Source organism: Macrotis lagotis, chromosome X (assembly GCF_037893015.1).
Source record: "Macrotis lagotis isolate mMagLag1 chromosome X, bilby.v1.9.chrom.fasta, whole genome shotgun sequence".
Taxonomy (NCBI): Eukaryota; Metazoa; Chordata; class Mammalia; order Peramelemorphia; family Peramelidae; genus Macrotis; species Macrotis lagotis.
The window spans coordinates 95,442,387-95,465,019 of NC_133666.1; the positions used below are offsets into that span (position 1 = coordinate 95,442,387).

The 22,633-nt window shown below is 36.0% G+C and overlaps 1 protein-coding gene across 16 annotated transcripts in view; it reads right to left on the minus strand.

The window, feature by feature from the left end:
- The window catches only part of SUSD1 (sushi domain containing 1), a 396,750-nt gene that overhangs the window by 122,674 nt on the left and 251,443 nt on the right, over window positions 1–22,633 (minus strand). For all 16 annotated transcript variants that reach the window (XR_012472619.1, XM_074207538.1, XM_074207542.1 and 13 more), the window contains one exon: window positions 2,568–2,664. Coding sequence is in view for 15 of the 16 variants with exons in the window: in XM_074207538.1 (XP_074063639.1) it covers window positions 2,568–2,664 (97 nt within the window). In the remaining variant the exon portion in view is untranslated. The remainder of the gene's footprint in view (window positions 1–2,567; window positions 2,665–22,633) is intronic.

Here is a 22,633-nt window from a genome sequence, read left to right on the forward strand (position 1 = left end):
TGATGAAAATATGTGTTTTGATCTGAGTAAAATGTTAAGCAGATTGTTTACCAGAAGACAAAGTCTCAACTAGTCACCTGACCTGGAGAGGACTTTTTTGGAACAGATTCAGAAGATGCAGAAGGACATCAGAGGTCTCCAGGAGAGAAGAGAAGAAAGGAGAGACACTGGACCAGTTCATCTCTACCATTTCTCACCTATGCATACATTGTATAGTCAAGGGATCTGTTTTTGTAACCCCCCCTTGATTCTGTAAATATGACACCCCTAACTTATGCCCTTCTCCCTATGAAAATGAGGAGAGGCAGGGTGTGGATGTTCTCCATTGAAAGAAAAGGAGGGAGACTATTGGGTAGTATGTTTATATCCTGTCTAAGGAGAGTCTTATCTCTGATTTAGCTGGCCTGAACAACTTAAAGAGATAGGTGGATTGAGATGTAATGATGATACCTGGATCCTTTGTAAAGATGCTTGTAGTTCATGCTTGTCCAGGTTATGAAGATGATAACTCATGGGTTTGAGTTAATTTGAAAAAAAAGTGGGGAAAGAAGTACAATATCAATGTCTGTGAAATTCCTATATAGAAAGGGGTCCCCCAACATCCTTCTGGGCCCTGAGGAATTCCTTAGAAATATAAATTTGGCCAGGTGCCTTTGGATCTGAAAATAATAAGACTCAAGTACTTGACCTCCCAGGATATACCATAAAATTGTTTGAAGAATCACAAAGCACCCTCATCAGCCTAATTATCTTGCTGTATCTGTTAAATTCCAGGACTGCCTCCCCCTTCCCCAGGTGTGGCTGGAACAATAAGATAGTAAATTCCATAAATCTGTGGGAAGCTCATGAATATGTGACCTCCCCCATCTCAGGAAATATGTTCAAACAAAGACCCTTTCTGTCTATAAGGAACCCCATATTTACATACAATAAGACTATCTTTGCTCCTGTATGCTTCTGTATCCTGCCTGTATCCCCCCCCACCAAATGCTATAAAAACCCTTATCCCCTGAATACTCAGGTACTGTCTGATTGGGTATTCCATCCCCAGACAGTCCCTGGGAATAAAGATCTCCACACTTATCAAACTCTGGTCTCCATCTCACTCTTTGGGTTCAACACTAGTTGCTATTGTTATCACTATTTTTGTTGTTTTTGTTCAGTCTGGTGCAACTCTTTGTGACCCCATAGCCAATAGCAGCCAGGCTCTTCTATCCTTCACTGTCTCTCAAAGTCTGTCCAAGTTCATGTTCATTGCTCCCATTACTCTATTCATCTCATCTTCTCCTTCACTTTTTGCCTTCAAACTTTCCCAGCATCAGGGTGTTTTCCAATGAATCCTGTCTTCTCATTATATGGTCAAAGTATTTAACTTCAACTTCCAGTGAATAGCCTGAATTCATTTATTTAAGTATTGATTGATTTGACCTTCTTGTTAATCAAGGAACTGTCAAAAGTTTTCACAATTCAGCTTTCCTTATAATTCAAATCTCACAGTTATACACTGTTATTTGAAAAAAGCACAGCTTTTTCAGTTGAGGAAACTAAGGCCTAGAGTCATATGGTAGGTATGGAGTAGGATTTCAACTTGGGCCTTCCTGTTTCCAATTTCAAGTTTTCTGGCATTGTGTAATTACTGTGTAATTGAAGGAAATGTGCTTTACCAGTCATGTACTAGAATGTGCTCACTGACTGCCAATTCCAGGCAGAGGAAGCTACCTTCTTCAGTCTGGCCAAATGGAGCAGCTGTCTTTAACCATTATAATAGTATTTATAGAGTACTTTTAAAGTGTGCAAAGCACTAATCTCATTTGATCTTCAAACAACCTTTTAGAAATAAATATATTCTTAATGCCAAAAATTCTTATTTCTAAGCCCCCCTCCCCAATATCTCTTCTATGAGAAAACAAATGTCACTCATTACAGAGAAGTCTCAAAGCTCCTGGACAGTAACATGGTTCAAAATGGTTTCAGATGCCTTGCCTAAACATGCAATAAATCATCTGCGGCTCTTTCTGGAGATTGGAATTCATTATTCTCACAGAAACTCATTGTACACCTCACAGAAAGGAGACAAACCATGTTAAAAAAAAAAAAAAAACACTTTGCAAATCTAAACAGCTACATTTTGTGTACTTTTCTAGTCATGCAAAATCAAACCACTAATCCACCATGCCTTCTTGGCTGATTTTCCAGAAGAGATGTTTTACAATGAGTAATCCATAGGTAGAGTCTTTTGGTGATTTTTGTTTCTTTTGTAGCCTCATCCCTTTTGACTACAAATACTTAGTCAAGTATTTCTAACATGGCAGAAGACAACTAAGGTTGAGTGAGGTACAGGGCCATAGAACCAAAACAGGAATTGTTACACTTAAGGTCATTGGACTCATTTAGTACCATTCTCTAACCACTTCAGTCAATTGCTCCAAATAAATATATTCACCACACCAGCCTAACATATCATCGATGTATAAGATGAGAGATCCTTGGGAAATCGAAAAATCTAACAACCTAAAACAACAACTGTATTAGTAAATCAATAGCAAGTGCTAGTCCTAATTACTGACCTGATGGGTCCATTTCTATCCTCTGCTTTCCACAGACTCAGGGGTGGTAAAGGACCTCCTTGAACTGCAATAAATTTTATGTCTGGAATGGGAGGCTCTGAAATATGCAAGAGAAAGAAATCATATGTTTATATCACATGTTTTCACTGGAAAAGAGAGATTAGATTTGTTTAGTTAGGACCAGATCAAAGAACTAGAAACAGCTGGAAGCTGCAAAAAGGAAAATTTAGAAAATTTTTTTTTTCTTCCATTTTGATACAGAGAAACATGTTCTCATTTCCTGATAGAGACTGACTAAAAATTCATGAGAAAAAAAATTTTGGATTTAAATTTGTTTTTCTTGGTAAGTTTGTTACAAGAATTTTTTTTCAAAGGAAGAGGGGAAGGTAAGGGACAAATGAGGAGGGAGGGAGGGAGGGAGGAAGGAAGGAAGGAAGGAAGGAAGGAAGGAAGGAAGGAAGGAAGGAAGGAAGGAAGGAAGGAAGAGAAAAGGAGGAAGGGAAGGAGTGAGGGAGGGAGGGAGGAAGGGAAGAGGAAGAAGGGAGGGAGGGAGAAAGCAAGGAGAGAAAGGATCATTGAGACTTTTTTTTCTTTTTAATGGAGAGAAAAGAACATATGAAAAACCAATTAAAAAGTCACTAAAGCAGGTAAACTTTGAAAACTATAGGCTGATTTTATCATATACTTAAAAAAGAAAAGCAAGTTATATACTTCAGTAAATGCTCATTTTATTTGGATTGTTATTGTCAGAATAAAAATTTTTTAAACAAAGAAAAACTCAACCTTCCTTACAGCTAGAAATATTCTAATATGTAAGGGACTGCTTTGGGGAGATAGTGGTTTCTCTCCTCATTAGAGGTATTCAAATGAAAGCAAAATGATTACATATGAATTAAGTTGTAGATAAGATTCCTGTATCTGATCTAAACGGGATACCAGGAGCTAGAGGCTGTGCTGGTAGATGAGGAATTCAAGGACATCCTTTGTCTGAGATTGCCAGGGATGAAATTATCTGTGCTATATATGTAAACATTAGAGACACTGCCTGCTCATGGCCCAAGAACCTCCCTCAAATTTAGCAGCAAAGATTCTAATGACTGGTCATGGGGAGCCTGAAAATACTCAAGAGCAAGGCCTCAATAGGAATCTGAAGTGTTCATTATCAACATGATTTAGATTACTGGAAATTCACATTTTAAGTCATGACTGATAGCACAAGATTATGTGTGTGGGGAGATGGGTAGTGGATCATTGAAGATAGACTATTTCAGAGTGGCCAGAGAATACAGAAAAAAATTAGGCCAGTTATTTTAGCAAATAAAACTAAAAATTCTACAGCAGAGAAAAATGTTGTTTGTCCTTTGTGATGTGATGTGGTGATCCTTTGTTCTTGAAGAGGACCATGACAGCAGGGAGGTAATGGCATGATGTAGATGTGACTTGATTTGAAAGAAGGGTTGTGCTAAATCATGAGCTTCACTTACTCCTCCAGAGCCATCTGAGTCCAGTGGCAAGATATGAATCAGGATGACTAGAGATAGCCCTGAATGTGACTTGCCCAAGGTAGTACAGCTAGTCTGAGGTTGAATTTGAACTTAGGTCCTTCTGACTTCCAGGTCAATGTATATTGTGTTTGACTGAGATAAATAGAGAAATGAGAACTTATCAAAAAATGGACCCTAAAAACCTATAAGCACATTCATCACCTCTGAGAAGGTGGGTCATGGCTCAAAAACAATCAACTGCAAACTCAGTTTGAAATACGAGAATATATAAGAAAAAATATGAACAATACAGAAACCAGCTCCTCCCAACTCTGCCAGTCGGTACACATATTCAGAGGGAATTTAACCTGACCTAAGATGAAGTCTTTATAACTCCATATGAACAATGTGATTACATTACAGATAATTATAAACTGTCAATTAAAGATTTAAAAACCACTTTTTTAGAACCTTTAATGTCTTTTAATTACAAGGGTGAGTACAACAATACAAAATATATGAATAGCAGTGGATATGTATAAAAGTATCAGGCATGAAAATATATCGCCTCCTGATCTGATTTAGAGGGATTGAATCTTAGAGCATGGCCATAAAAAATTTGTCAGACTAAATGGTTAAGGTATGTATTCCAAACCCATAAAAGAAAACAAGCACAAATACACAGTGATGAATATCAAAGTGAAATTTCTAGAAGAAAATAGGCTTAAAGTATTGTACAACCCCTACTTTCTTTCATCAGTACCATAGGAACTTACTTTGCTGGGATTCAGAAGCAGCTAGAACAGACCTTTTAACAGTTCAACATCACAATGAAAACTGAAATGGATGTCCCAGTCCATTTGACAAACCATAATTAGACCTGAATGAAGGCCTATTTTCAAACAATAAGATTTAAAGGGGGAGCAGGGGCACAAAAAAGGGAGGGTAGGTTTATTCTAAACACTTTCTAAAATTCAAATGCAACTTCTTCTATTGAATTGTGAGGATTGTTGGCTTCTACAAAAATATCTAATAAAGCTTTGCCCTAGCAAGATACAAATTTGTGATAAGCACAATACCTAGCACTTTAAGTAGGTAAGCTTGTTGATTGACTCATTTCTGGTCAAAGAAATGTGCACCAGTTGTACTTTTTCAAAAGGGAATGATTTATATCAACATCTGATATTTGGAATATGACTATAATTAAACTTTTTTATTTTATTTTTTATTAAAGATTTTATTTGAGTTTTATAATTTTTCTCCCAATCTTACTTCCCTCCCCCACCCCCACCCATAGAAAGCAATCTGTCAGTCTTTATTTTGTTTCCATGTTGTACATTGATCCAAATTGAGTGTGATGAGAGAGAAATCACATCCTTAAGGAAGAAACAAAAGGTATAAGAGATAACAAGATCAGACAATAAGATATCTGTTTTTTTCTAAATTAAAGGGAATAGTCTTTGAACTTTGTCCAAACTCCATGGCTCTTTATCTGGATACAGATGGTATTCTCCATTGCAGACAGCCCCAAATTATCCCTGATTGTTGCACTGATGGAATGAGGAGGCCCATCAAGGTTGCTCACCACCCCCATGTTGCTGTTAAGGTGTACAGTGTTTTTCTGGTTCTGCTCATCTCACTCAGCATCAGTTCATGCAAATCCCTCCAGGCTTCCCTGAATTCCCATCCCTCCTGGTTTCTAATAGAACAATAGTGTTCCATGACATACATATACCACAGTTTGCTTAGCCATTCCCCAATTGAAGGACATTTACTTGATTTCCATTTCTTTGCCACCACAAACAGGGCTGCTATGAATATTTTTGTACAAGTGATGTTTTTACCCTTTTTCATCATCTCTTCAGGGTATAGACCCAGTAGTGGTATTACTGGATCAAAGGGCATGCTTAGTTTTGTTGCCCTTTGGGCATAGTTCCAAATTTCTCTCCAGAATGGTTGGATGAGTTCACAGCTCCACCAAGAGTGTAACAGTGTCCCAGATTTCCCACAACCCTTCCAACAATGATCATTATCCTTTCTGGTCACATTGGCCTATTTAAACATTTTTAAAAGATTCATTTTCATATATTATTTTAAAGAAGACAGAAAAATTAGTTTTAAACACTAAAATTTTATAGCATTTATATTGCATCCAGTCACTGGAAGCAGTAGTAATCAATGGTGAATTGTGGGATTTCTGCAGATCCCCTCTTTAAAGATAGCTCTATATAACTGGAAATTATTTTAAAATTTTTACAGCAACAAGAATGATGTTGTCATTTTCATAAAGCTTTCAAGGTGACACGTTTTAATCATCCTTCATTGGATGTTTTTTTAAGTGATTAACAAATATGAGATTTGGAGCAGCAAGATCGTTCAATGGATAGAGCCCTGGCATCAGGAGAACATGAGTTCAAATCCAATTTCAAATACTTACAAGTTATATGACCCTGGGCAAGTTTATGGTGAAGGGGCAGTTTAGGGTTGTAGTGGGGAGGAAGTAAGACAGAAAGAAGGGCTAGTTGTTGGATGACATCATGTGACTGTTTTCCTTCATGTGAAGTATATTCCTTCTTAAATTCTATGCTAACTTTGTGTCATAGGCATAATATTATTGACAAGTGCATCTTGAGCATGTCTACCCTTTTGTGTTAAAATGAAGTATTTTAAAACTATAATTATTTACCACCATGTGGACTGTATGATTTGTTAATGTGCTCAGAGACCTTTCAGCTGACTTTTGAATTAATATGCCTGTTTTCAATTCCTTGAAAAATGTATGCAACTGAAAATCATAAACCTATTTGAGATCATTCTTTATTATATATTTATTTGTATTCTGTCACAGTCCTATTTCACTCTTCTGGTAGATTTACTTCTTGTGATAATACATTTTCTAGTATGTGCCTTGAGAGTAAATCTTGTTTTTTTATTAAAAATATCTGCTAAATATTGGGGTGTAGAGTCTTTGTTCAGCATTAGGCTGAACTAGATGACCTCTGATTTCTTCTAGATCAATTCTGTGACTATTTATTTTGTATTCAGATGGAAAGAGTAAATTCTAGAGTTGAGGCTTTCATAGCAAATTCAGAATAAAAACACTAAGAGATCTATAGTGCATCCCAAAAAGACTTATTAGAGTTCACTGCACTCAGACTTTTGGGTCATTCTCTACACTAGAATTTAAAGAATTGGACTAAATGAATTCTCAGTTCCCATCCACCTCTAAGGAAGAATATTGACAAGGTCAAGAATGTAAAGAATTGATTGATCATGAAGGTGAAGAAACTGGAGTCCCTGTTTTGAAAAGATTAACTGAAGGAACTAGGAGGATATTTAGCTAGAGAAAAAAAAGACTTAATGGGGACATGATGGGTGGATTTTGGTTTCTTATCTTATTTTGCCTGGTTTCTGGTTGGCCCAAAAGAGTGGAACCAGGAGTAGCAGGACAAAGTTATAAAGTCTAGGGGAAGAAGAAGAAAAGGTAAACATTTAGTGTCTCTACAAGGGAAACATCCCCATCATCTAAAGCCATCCTACCAGGGCACTATCTGTTTAAGGATGGGGCAGATTCCTCTTTATTTCAGGAGAAAACAAATGCCCCTTTAGCAGTTTTGTAGAAGAAATGATGGTCCTTTGGAATCACCAGGAACAGCTCTCTTAACTCTGAAATCCTGTAATTACCAAGCTGAGGTTTTTTTTTCCTGTTATAAATGGATGATTTTTTTTTTAATACAGGTAGGTTTTTTTTCTTTTTCAGAAACAAAATTGGATCACATTTTTAGTAGTGGAATCTCTAAGTAAAATGATATTATTCACTTGTTATATTTTTTCATCTCAGTTAATTCCCATTGGACATAAAGGAATAAATGATATATAGAAGAGTACTCTCATTTAGCTATCCAGGATCAAACTTTAGAGGTGGATGGGAACTGAGAATTCATTTAGTCCAATTCTTTCATTTTTCAGATAGGGAAACTATCTGATTATGAGCCAACAGCTAGTAGGTGGCAGTACTAAAAGGGCTAAAATTCCAGGCTCATATAACCAACACATGTCAGAGGTGGGATGTGGACCCCCAGAGTATGGTTCAAAATCCAAATTCCCTGATGTCAAATCTAATGTTATTTCTTCTATACCAATGAATTCATCAGCTCCCATCATCAGTGCAGATTGCAACCTATTCATGTCTTCTTAAACTGTACAATCCTTACTAATATCCTTATGAAATATTACTCAGAACTAGAGATGTTTCTCTACTTACTATCTTCCATGCAAAGCTTTGACTGTTATCCCTAAATTTTGTCTTATATCCACATAGCCTCTCCTATTCTAATCATATATTCAGTTCAATTGATTTTTTAAAGCATTTACTGACCCAACATAAACCCAGAAATTATATGAACACAATTACAAAATATTTTTCGCACAAATAAAATCAGATCTAAACAACTGGAAAAACACCAATTGTTCATGATTAGGCTAAATTAATATAATAAAAATGACAATTCTATCCAAATTAAATTACTTATTCAGTGCCATATTAAACTACCAAAGAACATTTTAAATTCATCTGGAGCAACAAAAGGTCAAGAATACCAAGGGAATTTATGAAAAGAAATTCAAGGGAAAGGCAGCCTAGCTGTACCAGATCTAAAACTAATACTATAAAACAAGTCATCAAAACTACCTAGTATTGGTTAAGAACTAGAGTAATTTAGGTACAAAAGAAGCAGTAGTAAATGAATATGGTAATCTTTAATTTGACAAACCCAAAGACATTTGCTTTCTTGGGATAAGAATTCACTATTCAACAAAAACTCCTAAAACATAATATGGCAAAAACTAAGCACAGACCCACATCTCACACCCTATATCAAATTAAGGTCAAAATGGGTACAAGATTTAGACATAAATGATGATACCATAGACCAATTAAGAGAACAAGAAATATTCTGTCAGATCTATGGAGAAGAGAGAAATTCATAACCAAACAAGAAAGAGAACATTATAACATACAAAATGGATGATTTTGACTATATTAAATTAAAAAGCAAGTAAATGTCCTTCAGTTGGGGAATGGCTTAGCAAACTGTGGTATGTGTATGTCATGGAACACTATTGTTCTATTAGAAACCAGGAGGGATGGGCATTCAGGGAAGCCTGGAAGGATTTGCATGAACTGATGCTGAGTGAGATGAGCAGAAGCAGAAAAACATTGTACATCCTAATAGCAACATGGGGGTAATGATCAACCTTGATGGACTTGCTCATTCCATCAGTGCAACAAACAAGGACAATTTGCGGTGATCTGCAATGGAGAGTACCATCTGCATCCAGAGAAAGAACTGTGGAGTTTGAACAAAGACCAAGGACTATTACCTTTAATTTAGAAAAAAAAATTGATATCTCATTGTCTGATCTTGCTATCTCTTATTTATGTTTCTTCCTTAAGGATATGATTTCTCTCTTATCACATTCAATTTGGATCAATGCATACCATGGAAACAATGTAAAGACTGGCAAATTGCCTTCTGTGAGGGGTGGGAGAAGGGAAGTATGATTAGGGGAAAAATTGTAAAACTCAAAATAAATAAAATCTTTATAATGAAAAAATTAAAAAGGTTTTTCACTAATAAAACCAATGCAGCCAAGATTAGAAGGAAAACAGAAAACAGGGAAAAAATTTTCACAGTGTTTCTAGTAAAAGACTAATTTCAGGGCGGCTAGGTGGTGTAGTGGATAAAACACCGGCCTTGGAGTCAGGAGTACCTGAGTTCAAATACGATCTCAGAAACTTAATAATTACCTAGCTGTGTGGCCTTGGGCAAGCCACTTAACCCCCTTTGCCTTGTAAAAAAAAAAAGACTAATTTCTTTTATGGAGAATTAAATCAAATTTATAAGATTACAATTCATTCTCCATTTTGATAAATTGTCAAATGATATGAACAGACAATTTTCAGATGAAGAAATTAAAGCTATATAGTCATATAAAAGATATTTCAAATTATTATTGATTAGAGAAATATAAATTAAAGCAATTACAAGTACCACCTCATATATATCAGATTGACTAAGATGACAAAAATGGAAAATGATCAGTATTGGATGTGGGAAAATTGGGATATTAATGCACTGTTGGTGGAGTTGTGAACTGATCTAGCCATTTTGGAAAGCAATCTGAAACTATGCCCAAAGAGCAATAAAACTGATCATACCCTCAACATAACAGAAATCATAAAAATTGGGAAAAATCTCACATGTTAAAAAATATTTAAGGGGCAGCTAGGTGGCGCAGTGGATAGAGAACCAGCCCTGGAGTCAGGAGTACTTGAGTTCAAATCCGACCTCAGAAACTTTCTAATTAACTAGCTTTGTGACCTTGGGCAAGCCACTTAACCCCATTGCCTTGCCAAAAAAAAAAAATATTTATAGCAGTTCCTTTTGTAATGGCAAAGAACTGAAAATTGAGTTGGTATCCATCAGTTAGGGAATGGTTGAACAAGTTATGGTATATGAATCTTTGGAGTACTATTATTCTATAAGAAATCATGAATGGCTGGTCTTTAGAGAAGCATGGAAAGAATTATATTGGGCAGATAGGTGGCCTAGCAGATAAACAACCAGCCCTGGAGTCAGGAGGATCTGAGTTCAAATCCAGCCTCAGACACATAATAATTGCCTAGCTGTGTGACCTTGGGCAAGTTGCCTTAAATAAATAAAAAATAAAAATAAAAAAAAGAATTATATGAACTGATGCTGAGTGAAATAAGCAGAACCAACAACAATATTAATTAACAATGATCAACTATGAAGGATGATGCTTCTCTCAGCAGTTCTGAGATCAAAGGCAACCCTGAGAACCTACTAAGGACAATGACATCCATATCAAAGGGAAAAAAACACAGAGTCTCAATGCATACTATGTTCAAGTCTTCAAAAACTTTTTTCCCTTCCTTTCTCATATTTTTTCTTTCCCCTTAATTCTAAATCCTCTTTCACAACATGAATAATATGTAAATATGTTAAATATAAATGTACATGTACAACTTTTACCAGATTGTTGGATGATAAGGAAAGGGGGGAGGGAAGGAAGGATGGTAGAAAAATATGGAACTCATAAATTTGCAAAAGGATGAATGTTGAAAAACTATCATTACTTATAACTGGAAAAATAAAATATGATTTCAATAAAAAAACATTTATTGAGCAATTACTATTTACAAGTCATTGTTTTAGGTGCTGAGGAAACAAAAACTAAGTCAAAACCAAAACTTCATTTAAGAAGTTTATATTCTGGTGCCTTTGATGCCACTTCTTACAAAAATAAACCCTTGCAAATAATGTACCTCAAGTATCTTAAAACCCCATATTATGTTTTTCCATTGACTTTTTGGTTCCATCTGCTATTTTGATTCTTTTGTGACAATGGTGCTTCATAAAACATACCAGTGGGTATTGGTTTTATCAAAAGATGAGCTTTTATGAAAGTAAGGAGCCTGAGAAAACTGTAAAATATACAATTTTTCAAATAAATCCTGCTCTCTACCTTCCATTTAATTTTGGACCTAGACCATGGTCCATCTGAAAAGCCTTGTCTTAGAGGTAGACTGATCTTAAAGATATATGTTATATGTGTTTGTGTATGTATGTATATATTATGTATATATCCTCCATTGAGATAGGACTTGGATATTAAGTGGACAAGAGAAAAAGGAATAGTTTCAAGCCATGCTAATGGAAATAGTTCTCACATCAATGTGATCAATGAGTCTATATGATAAATTCTTTCAAACTATAAACTATTCAAAAGTGAAACAGGATACCATACCAGGTCTGGAAACCCTCATATATCTTCAAGCACTTAACTACTTATTTGAGATTGGAAGAGGATATTCTTTCTGAAAGACAAATTGGATTAAATAGTTTCTGATGTTATTTCCAGTGAATGCATATAGTATTTAATTAGCAATGAAGGGGGGAATGGGTTTTAATACTGTTTCAGATATTTGCTACCTGTATGATGGTGGGTAAGTCATTTTTACCTCTCTAGACCTTAGTATTTTCATTGCTAAAACAAGAGGACTATATTGAAACTCTAAAATCCATCAAACTAAAAATAGGATTCTATTATCTCATGACTTTGTAGGTATCAAAGCATTAGCTAGTATAGAATTTCGAATATAATCTCCTTAAGGACTTTTTTTTTTGCTTTTTTCTTTGCCTCCTTAGTACTTTAGTATAGTGCCTAGAAAATTGGGGGCACTTAATAAACTTAAGTAGATTGATTGATTGGTTGATTGATAGTAACTCAGTTGTGCCTTCGTTGTAGCTTCATTGTAACAGTCTTCTTATTGTACCCTTATGGTTTCATCACATTCTCCATAGTAACTATTCCAAAACTATTCTTATTATTCTCTTACCTCCAAATGTACTTATCTTCCCTTACTTAGAGCAAATAGGTCAAATTCCAACTTCATGAAAATTCTGATCACCTGACATAAGCTCCCTCAGCAACTTTCATTCATTGTTCAAAACTAATGATCATTGTTCACTCTTTTTGTTACTTCGTCTTCAATAAATAAGTCATCCCAATACCTCACTGATATTAATGTCTCTACATGTACTTATTTATTTTAATTTGTTGAATAAAATGAGCTTATCAATAACATAGTATGATAAAAAGGTGATTGTATCTGAAATGGAAAATCTGCTATATATAACTTGTTATTCCTTTCAACCATACAAGAAAAATATCATGTAAATACCTTTTTTCTTTCCACCACCCAACCCATATTATTTATATATATATATATATACACATAATATTCAAAATATAAATATATGTAAAATTATTCTATACAAACTTCTATTTATCAATTCTTTCTCTGGATGTCAGATAGTACCTTCCCTCATATGTCCTTTGTAGTTAATATGAGTATTTATAATAGTTAAAAATAATTTATTTGCTCAAATTCATGCTTAAAATTCATTCTTAAACCTCCATCACTATCTTTCCCTAGACCTTGATGGCCCAGGATCTGAGCCCTGAGAATAATAGCCTTGCTATCCAGATCACCAGTCCTGTTTCCAGTCCAGTCCCTTCAGCCATCATTTAGGAGAGTGTAAGGAAGCTTATCTGAACATGCCCAGATCACCTAACATGGAGTCACCATGTTTCCCTCTATCCCCTACCAAGTGGGTGACTGTTGGTTGTCAACCTTTGGTTGACTGCAAAGCCAAAAAGGCTATAGTTGCTCTTTCTAGTTCACTGTCTTTCCTGGGTACTCTTACTTGTTGCTTCCAGACAGTGAAGATCCCAGTTCATCCACAGTAAAAGCTAGAAAAAAAAAGGAACTGCCTCAGTTTTGTCTACACAGTAAAACAAAGAAGGCCACACTCACTCATATGGCAGAGGAAACAGGGAGATACAGTGCCTATATCCATATTAGGCAATCCAAGCACACCCAGAAAAACTTCCCTACAAATGGAACCATTCTCCCTCAACTTAATTCACAATTGTCTCTCGATGCCCTCAGGGCCATTTCTTCCCAAATCCATGGCCCTGTTTCTAGCCCAAACCCTGAGGTTAAAGCTCCAATCATAAAATTATATGTTATATTGTTAAATAATTCAATATCAGAAACAGATATGGTTTAAGCAATTAAAATGCCATTAAAGATGCATTACTATATGCTTTGCTGCTGAAACTTAAGGACCATGGGGACTTTCTATCTGACTTGTACCTGAACCTTCTTGTAAATGCTGTCTCTCCCCATTAGGATATGTGGTCTGAAAAAAAAAAACAGGAATAAAAGAAAGTATGATCTGTCTTCATTTTATATTTATATTCTTAGCACATAACAGTGCATTGAATATAATATTAAGTGCATCAATGTTTAATAAATTTTTTATCTTCTTTCTACCCTCTCTCCTTTCCTCCCTTCCTCCTTCTCTCTCTCCCTCTCTCTCTCTCTCTCTCTCTCTCTCCCCGTCCCTCCCTCCTCTCTCTCTCTCTCTCTGTTTCTTCCTTGGTAACAATCTTCCTACAAAGAAATGAGAGTTCTTTGTTTTCTGCTGTCTAATGAACTTATCGATTGCTATTGTCAGTTATAATTCTCTTCATTGCAAGGCCAGGGACAATGACTTTATATCTCCACCACCACCCCCCCTCCAGGGTCTTGCACATGATCTGAACTCAACAGGTGCTTAGCAAATATATATGCAATTAATTTTATAATAACCCTGAGGCAGGCAGGAATTATTATCCCTATTTAATAGATTGGGAAACTGAAATTCAGAGAAATTAAGTTTCTTGTCAAAGGTCACACAACTAATAATTACCTGAGCCAGAACTATTTCAGTGTTTCTGAAATGTTCCAGGGTAGAGAGGAGCACTTGTGGTTGTTCACAAGAAAGTAAGGGCCCTGGTCACAGTTCCAGAGCAAAGAAGACAATTAACACTTGTGGCTAAAGGAGACCAGGGGTCTTTCTTGGGTAAAGATCAGAGAACAGACCAGGAAACTGGTGACCACACCTCTTCCCAAATCACAGCATCTGGGAATTATCAAAAATAGACCCATAGAACTAGCTCTGAAAATTGCAAATTGAAACACCTGAAGTTTGAGATAGTGTCACCCCACTCCCAGGTTAAGTAGAGCCCAACTTTAACATAGAGTTCAAAGTCAAGAACCAGAATAGAAAAATGAGCAAACAGCAAAAAAGAACTTAACTATAAAAAGATAACAGGAAAGACCAAAACGTAAACTCAGAAAATAATAAGACAATGCTGCAAGCAAAGACTCAAAGAAAAATGCTAATTAGATCCAAGCCTCACAAGAATTTTTGGAAATTAAAGAAACAGATAAGAGTGGTAGAGGAAAAACTGGGGAGAGAAAAATGAGAGTAATGCAAGAAAATTTTGAAAAGAGAAGAACATGGTATAAGAGGAACAAAAAATACTGAGGTAAATAATGCTTTAAAAATAGGATTGACCAGATAAAAAAGCCACCAAAATTCATAAAATAAAAAAACTTCTCTCTCTCTCTCTCTCTCTCTCTCTCTCTCTCTCTCTTTAGATTTTTTCAAGGCAAATGGGGTTAAATGGCTTGCCCAAGGCCACACAGCTAGGTGATTATTAAGCATCTGAGGCCGGATTTGAACTCAGGTACTCCTGATACCAGGGCTGGTGCTGTATCCATTGCGCCACCTAGTTGCCCCAAGAAAATTTCTTAAAAGGCAAAAAAGACCAAATGGAAAAGGAAGTATAAAAATTCAATGAAGAAAACATTTCCTTAATGTAAAATTAGTCAAATGGAATAATATATACAATAGCTTACTGTAGAATAAATTTTCTTAATAATTAGAATTGTGCAAATAGAAGTTAATGAATCCATGAGACCTGAAGTAACAATAAAACAAAGTTAAAAGATAAAAAAAAGACAAGCTCAAGCAGCTAGCTGTTTGAGAATATTGAGAAATAATTGAGAAATTGAGAAATAATATTGAGAAATAATTAGCAAAATAAATGGTAGAACTGGTCCTAAATCAAAAACCAAATGCCTAACATTTTACTATATTATCTTCTAAAAACTTGGGGTTTGTGTGAAAATAAGATTCTTTATGTCTCTTTTTTAGTTTTCAATTCTTTAAGCTTGGCCACCCCCAGGGAGTAATCCATGAAGTAGATTTAGAACTAGAGTCAATCCAAGCCCATAAATTTATAGAGGAGGAAACAGAGGCCCCCAAAAGGTAAAGTAACTTGCCCAGTCACATGGGCACAAAACAGTAGAGCTAGGATCAAAATCTATTTTCTCTAATATCTGATCCAGTACCCCAAATCAACCAATTAGGTCAAGAGAAATAGCATTCTGAAGAAGAGAAAAAGTCAGGCAAGTCAATACATATTTTGAAGCTTGTTCTATGTTTTAATTCAAGGGATACAAGGAAAGATAACCCCTGCCCTCAAGGAGCTTACAATCTAATAAAGGAAGATAAGAGGACAAAGTAAATAGGAGAGGAAAGAGTCCCCGGTTAGGTGCAAGATAAAGTCCTGCAGGCAAGTGGAAAGTGATAAAATTTCTTCCCTTCATCTTGTAGGAACTCTTTATTGTCCATCCCACCAGTGGAAGGGTGTGACCCAAGGGGTGTGAGATACTAAAGGGATATGACTCAAATTTGATTTGCTCTTCCATGAAGAGGAATTTCTGAAGGCAATGATGAAGTCAAGCTGATATAAAATCTGTCAAGTGGTTTCAGTATTAATTAGAGGGAGTTTAAATTAGAAAAGGAAATTGATTTGATGAAGTTAAAGTTACTTTGTTACTAAACCAGAAGAGTGAGTTAGGAAGCAGGAAACGTTCATAACAGTTTCAAAGTTCAAAGTGTACTCTAATGGCAAACAGACAGGAAATACGGGAAAGTAAAGATGAGAAGAGAGAATCCCATCATTTATGATAATAGCATAATCATTTTTCTTCCTTTTTTCCCTGCACTGGCACTACTTAAGGACTGAACTAAAACGCCTCTCTGGAATTCAGGATTATGACCAGATGGGTTAGCATTGGAGCCTTTATCAGCTCTTAAGCCTTAAACTGCACGCAATACCTGATTTCCTATCTTTGGATTCATAATCTTTATTATTCACTAGGAGGTACTAGAGCCTAAGGGTATTCTGGGCTATTTCTCTGCCACCCAGTAATTGTAGGAAATAGAGAAGAAATATGAACATATTTCAGGGTCAAAATGAGCCTAGAGCAACAAGCAAAACATGACAGGACATGTTTTGAGTAGGCAACACCATTATTTTTTTGATGTTAAACTGTGGGGGGAGGGGGAGAAGAGAACATAGATTTGATCCATTAAAGTCCCTTCTATAGAAAAAAAGGCACTCCCAAGGTGGTATGATTCCCAGCACTAGAACATTAAATAGTTCCAAGATGGTCTGTGGAGAAGGATCTTCTTGGCTTGAGATGACATATGCAAAAATAGATGGAAAAGCAAAACAATTTATGCATCTAATTCATTTCAAACATTCTTGTTCTGAAAATCATCAAAGTAAAAGGACCACAAGAAAACCTGATTCCCATATTAAAAAGGGGGGTGGTGGGGCTATTTATGGAATATAGGGATCTAAGCAAACCATTTTTTAATGTATTTTTTCAGAAATTAAGTATTGCCTGCATGGGAAAATGAAATCAAGGCAACGACCTCCCCTATCCCTAACCCAAACAAAAAATAAAAATAATTGAATACCAACAGTATTCAGGAGAGCTTGCTACTGTTATATGGCAAAAAATCCCCAGTCCAGAAGCCCCATGTAATCCAACTATAGTTAACTCAATGGATTGAGCCCTTATCCCTGCAAGTCCTAAAAAACAAAAAATGGTCATGAAGAGACTGCTGAGAAGAAAAACAGCTCTTCAACAGTGCCAACTTCCTGGTAGTCAGGGCAAGTCAGTATAATCAGTGTGATACCTTCAAAAATATTATTTCCTCCAGGAACCTTGACATTTTAATAATTTTTGCAATATGGTGCTTAGTTGAAATATTACTCTCCATGGTGTTCTTTCAGAATAAAATAATGGTAGCTAGTATTTATGGAGAGTTTACAATTTGCAAAGCACTTTTTGTATATTATCTCATTGGAGCCTTACAACAACTTTATGAGGAAGATATTATTATCATACTATTTTACAGATAAGCAAACTGAGGTTGAAAGAGGTCAAATGACTTGCCCAGACTCACATAAGTGGTGTCTGAGGAGTGATTCAATTAGATTTTCCTGACTCCACTTTCAGTCTTTTATTCACTGTGATTCCTAGTTATTCATGAGAGCACAATAATCCATTAAAATATTTGTGCAAATGAGTTTATCCTGCTAATTGATAGGAAATCAGTTTTAGATATAGATGGAATTCAACTCACTTATGTTGGAGATGAGGAAAATATGGACCAGAGAAGTAAATTGACTTGTTCAAAGTGACACTGGTAACACAGAACTGAACCAACATTTAAACCCAGGTCTCCTCACTCCAAATCCAGTTGTCTTTCCACTCTTGATTCCCCTAGTTGCCCTCCCAATATCTAAACACTGGAGGAAAAAGTTATCATCTGTAGTTAAGTTATCTTTGGACATGTATTTCCCCTAGAACAGTGGCTGGCATATGCTGTTATTGTTATTCAGTTGTTTTCAGGTATATCTGACTCTCCATGACCCCATTTGAGGTTTTCATGACTAAGATACAGTAGTGGATCCTTCTCCAGATCATTTTAGAGATAAGGAACCTGAGGCCAACAGGATTACATGACTTGCCCAGGTCACACAGGCCAGAGATAATCTTCCTGATTCCAGGGCTAGTACTCTATCCACTGTGCCACCTAGTTACCTATGCCTGGCCTACAGTAAGTGCTTAATAAATGCTTGTATCTTCATGATGCCTAGTAGAATCTAAATTACTTGAGTGGGAAGTCACTGGGAATACTGCCTATATTTACTTTATATTTAGTCTGAGGCTATCTCTGTTCTCATCATTAAATGACTGATCTAATCAAGCCAACAAGTAATATTAAGCACCTACCATGAGACAGGCACTGGCATATATATATATATATATATATATATATATATATATATATATATATATATATATATATATATATATATATATGTATACATATATATGCATAAAAAAGGAACTCAAAACAAAACAATGCCTGTTCTCTAGGAATTGTAGTCTAAGAAGGAAATATTAGGTAAACAATTATATTCAAGCAAACTTATAAGCAGGATTATGAGAAAGGTTAAGGAAAGGTTTCTTTTAGAAGCTAGGTGGTCTATTTACTCAATCCTGCTTATCCCCATCCATCATCTACTTGAATTTTCACTATGACATCACAAAGTAAATATTCTATACCATGGCAAACAGATTTTGCTAGTGTTAAATATATATATATATATATATATATATATATATATATATAAAATAAGTGTAAATGTTTGTTATATATGTGTAATTTAGCTGGGACTTGAAGGAAGTCAAGGAACCTTCTGAGGAAAGGATGAGAAGGAAAAGAAGGAGACCGGGGAGGTGGGGTAGGGGTGGGGTACAGGAGCAGCCAGACTCAGAGTCAGGCAATGAAATGTCTCATGTTATATGGAAGTTAATGTGACCAGATTATAGGGATTATAGAGTATATAGATAGGAGTAAGGTGTTAAGAAGGCCAAAAAGTTAAGAAGGGCCCAGCTTCAAAAGCCAAACTGAGGCTTTTATATTTGATCCTGGAAGTGATAGGGAGTCACTGAAGCTTTTAAGTGAAAGTATATGTTTGTGACATAATCAGACTTATGCTGTAGGAAGATCACTTAGACAGCTGATGGACCAAAGAGACTTGAAGCAGGTAAAAAAAAAAAAAAACAATCAAAATAGTCCAAGCAAGAAGTAATGGTAGAGTGTACCATTGGTAGTATCAGAGGAAGGAAAGGGCTGGGGAAGAGATGTTACAAAGCTGGAATTGATAGGGTTTGGTCATAGATTAGCAGGTCATTTTTTTTTTTATAAAGGAGATTGAGTGATTTGCCCAAGGTCACACCTGCAGGAAGTCCCAGATACACTCCAGGTCTCTGATATCAGAGTCTTGGCTCTTCCCCTGGTAATATGTCCTTTTAGAGCCATGACATCCATAACAACCTTCCCCTCACTTTATTCAGAGTGGGAACCAAGTGCACTATCTTAGTGTTTTTCTATGAGTACATACTTTATATCAAGACCGTCGATACAGGCAAGATCATCAGCTGCCAGACCAAGAAGGTGCATGTGGCAGACCAGCTAAGTGAAAGGGTGTGTGATGTGGAGTGAGAAGAACTGTGTTCAAACATTAGTGCATAATTTACTAGCTTTATGATTCTGAGCAAATCACTTAATGGTTCTGTGCCTCAGTTTTCTCATCTATAAAATGAGGTTAGAGTTAGCAAATAGCAGTTTTAACAGCAGCAAAAATGGTAGTAGCTAACAGTAACAGTAGCAGTAGCAGTAATAGGACAAGTACTAGTAGTAGTAGCAGTGATAGCAGTAACAGCAATAATTATAGAAGTTCCAGCAGCAGTAGTTACAATTATAGGAGCTAGCTTTCATAAAGTGCTTTAAAGTTTCAAAGTGCTTTACAGACACCTCTTTATTCTCATAATAACTCTATGGGATAGGTGCTATAATAATCTCATTTTACAGGAGAAAAACAGAGGCAGAAAGAGGTTAAGTGACTTGCCCAGAGTTACAGGGCTAGTAAGTATGAGGTCAGATTTGACCTTGTCTTCCCGATTCTAGGTTCAATATCCCATCACACTGTGCCACCTAGTTGTCTCTAACCTCTTTTCTAACTTGTAATCTATATGCCTATGAGTCTATGAGTTTCCAGAGAAGTTGTAATATCCTTCCCTACAAAATTATAACCTTTATAGTCTTTATTTAGTTTCACATCTCTTCCAGGATATAGGGAATTGGACACTCAAATGTTTAAATAATGGAACTACCCCAAGATCACCCAGCTATTTAATAGTAACAAAGCATCATTCCTCCAGGTTTTCATTGTCATCTCAGAATACTATCTCCCAAGACCATGAAAGAGTGTCATTCTGTTCTGACTTGGGTATTTCTGTAAACTCCTAGATCCTGCTGCTTTTCACCCTTGAAAATGTCAAAACAGGGATGGGATTACAAAACAATAGCATGGTTTTAACCTTCCCCTTTACCTATGACTGTGTCACCAAATAAAAGACATCAAGGTTCCCAAAAGGCACATCAGTGACCTCAGCTGACATAGAAGATAAAGTCAGGGTTGTGGGCCTTGACTTCACACATGCAAAAATCAATCCGTTAATAAGATCTTTCCTGGAACAACTTTCTTTTTTAAAGAAATAAACAGGTGGTGCAGTGGATAGAGCACAAGCCCTGGAGTCAGCAGTACCTGAGTTCAAATCTGGCCTCAGACACTTAATAATTACCTAGCTGTATGGCCTTGGGCAAGCCGCTTAACCCCATTGCCTTGCAAAAAACCTAATAAAAAAAAAAAGAAACATGAATAAGTATTTTTTCACTTTCCCCCCCTCTTTGATACTATCACTGGAAGCTTGAGAAACACTTGTTCATTAATGAATCGAAGCAAAAATACTAAAAAACTTTTTCTTGAACATAGGATAGAAAATGTTTATGAAAAATGTACAGAATGCACAATTTTGAATTCTTCTTTTCTAAGTAAATTAGCCCAAGAACTTCTTGTAGACAATAATCTCTAGAACAAAAAGAATCAGAAATTTTCTACTCTTCACCTTCCTAATTTTCCTCCCCCCAATCCACTAAAAATCACTGTGATAACCCAAAGGAAATAGTCTTTGCCAAGAGTAGTAGAATTTGGTAGCATTAAAAATTTACAGATGAAGAGATCAAAGCAATCTATAGCCATATGAAAAAATGCTCTAAATCATTAATTATTAGAGAAATGCAAATTAAAGCTTCTCTGAGGTACCACCTCACACCTCTCAGACTGGCCAATATGACCAGAAAGGATAATGATCATTGTTGGAAGGGTTGTGGGAAATCGGGAACACTATTACACTGTTGGTGGAGCTGTGAACTCATCCAACCATTCTGGAGAGAAATTTAGAACTATGCCCAAAGGGCAAGAAAAATGAGCATACCCTTTGATCCAGCAGTACCACTACTGGGTCTATACCCTGAAGAGATGATGAAAAAGGGTAAAAACATCACTTGTACAAAAATATTCATAGCAGCCCTGTTTGTGGTGGCAAAGAACTGGAAATAGAGTAAATGTCCTTCAATTGGGGAATGGCTTAGCAAATTGTGGTATATGTATGCCATGGAACACTATTGTTCTATTAGAAACCAGGAGGGATGGGAATTCAGAGAAGCCTGGAGGGATTTGCATGAACTGATGCTGAGTGAGATGAGCAGAACCAGAAAAAAAACTGTACACCTTAACAGCAACATGGGGGTGGTGATCAACCTTGATGGACCTCCTTATTCCATCAGTGCAACAATCAGGGATAATTTTGGGCTGTCTGCAATGGAGAATACCATCTGTATCCAGATAAAGAGCCGTGGAGTTTGGACAAAGTTCAAAGATTATTCCCTTTAATTTAGAAAAAAAAACAGATATCTTATTGTCTGATCTTGTTATCTCTTATACTTTTTGTTTCTTCCTTAAGGATGTGATTTCTCTCTCATCACACTCAATTTGGATCATTGTACAACATGGGAACAAAATAAAGACTGACAAATTGCTTTCTATGGGGGGGATGGGGGAAGGGAAGTAAGATTGGGAGAAAAATTGTTAGCATGCTTTCACTATCTCTAGTTTATTTAGAGGAAACTTATTTTAAAAACAGCACTGCCTAATGTATTGAAAGATCAACCTTCCCCCCGTATCAACAGAGTATTTCAAGGTATCTGTGATCTCTTTTCCCATGTCTGCTTGAAGACATGGTGCCTTGTTCTGCAATGATTCATCTAAGAATTTCAAATATTTTTATAAAATTCATTATTTTGATATAAGTTGGAGATATAC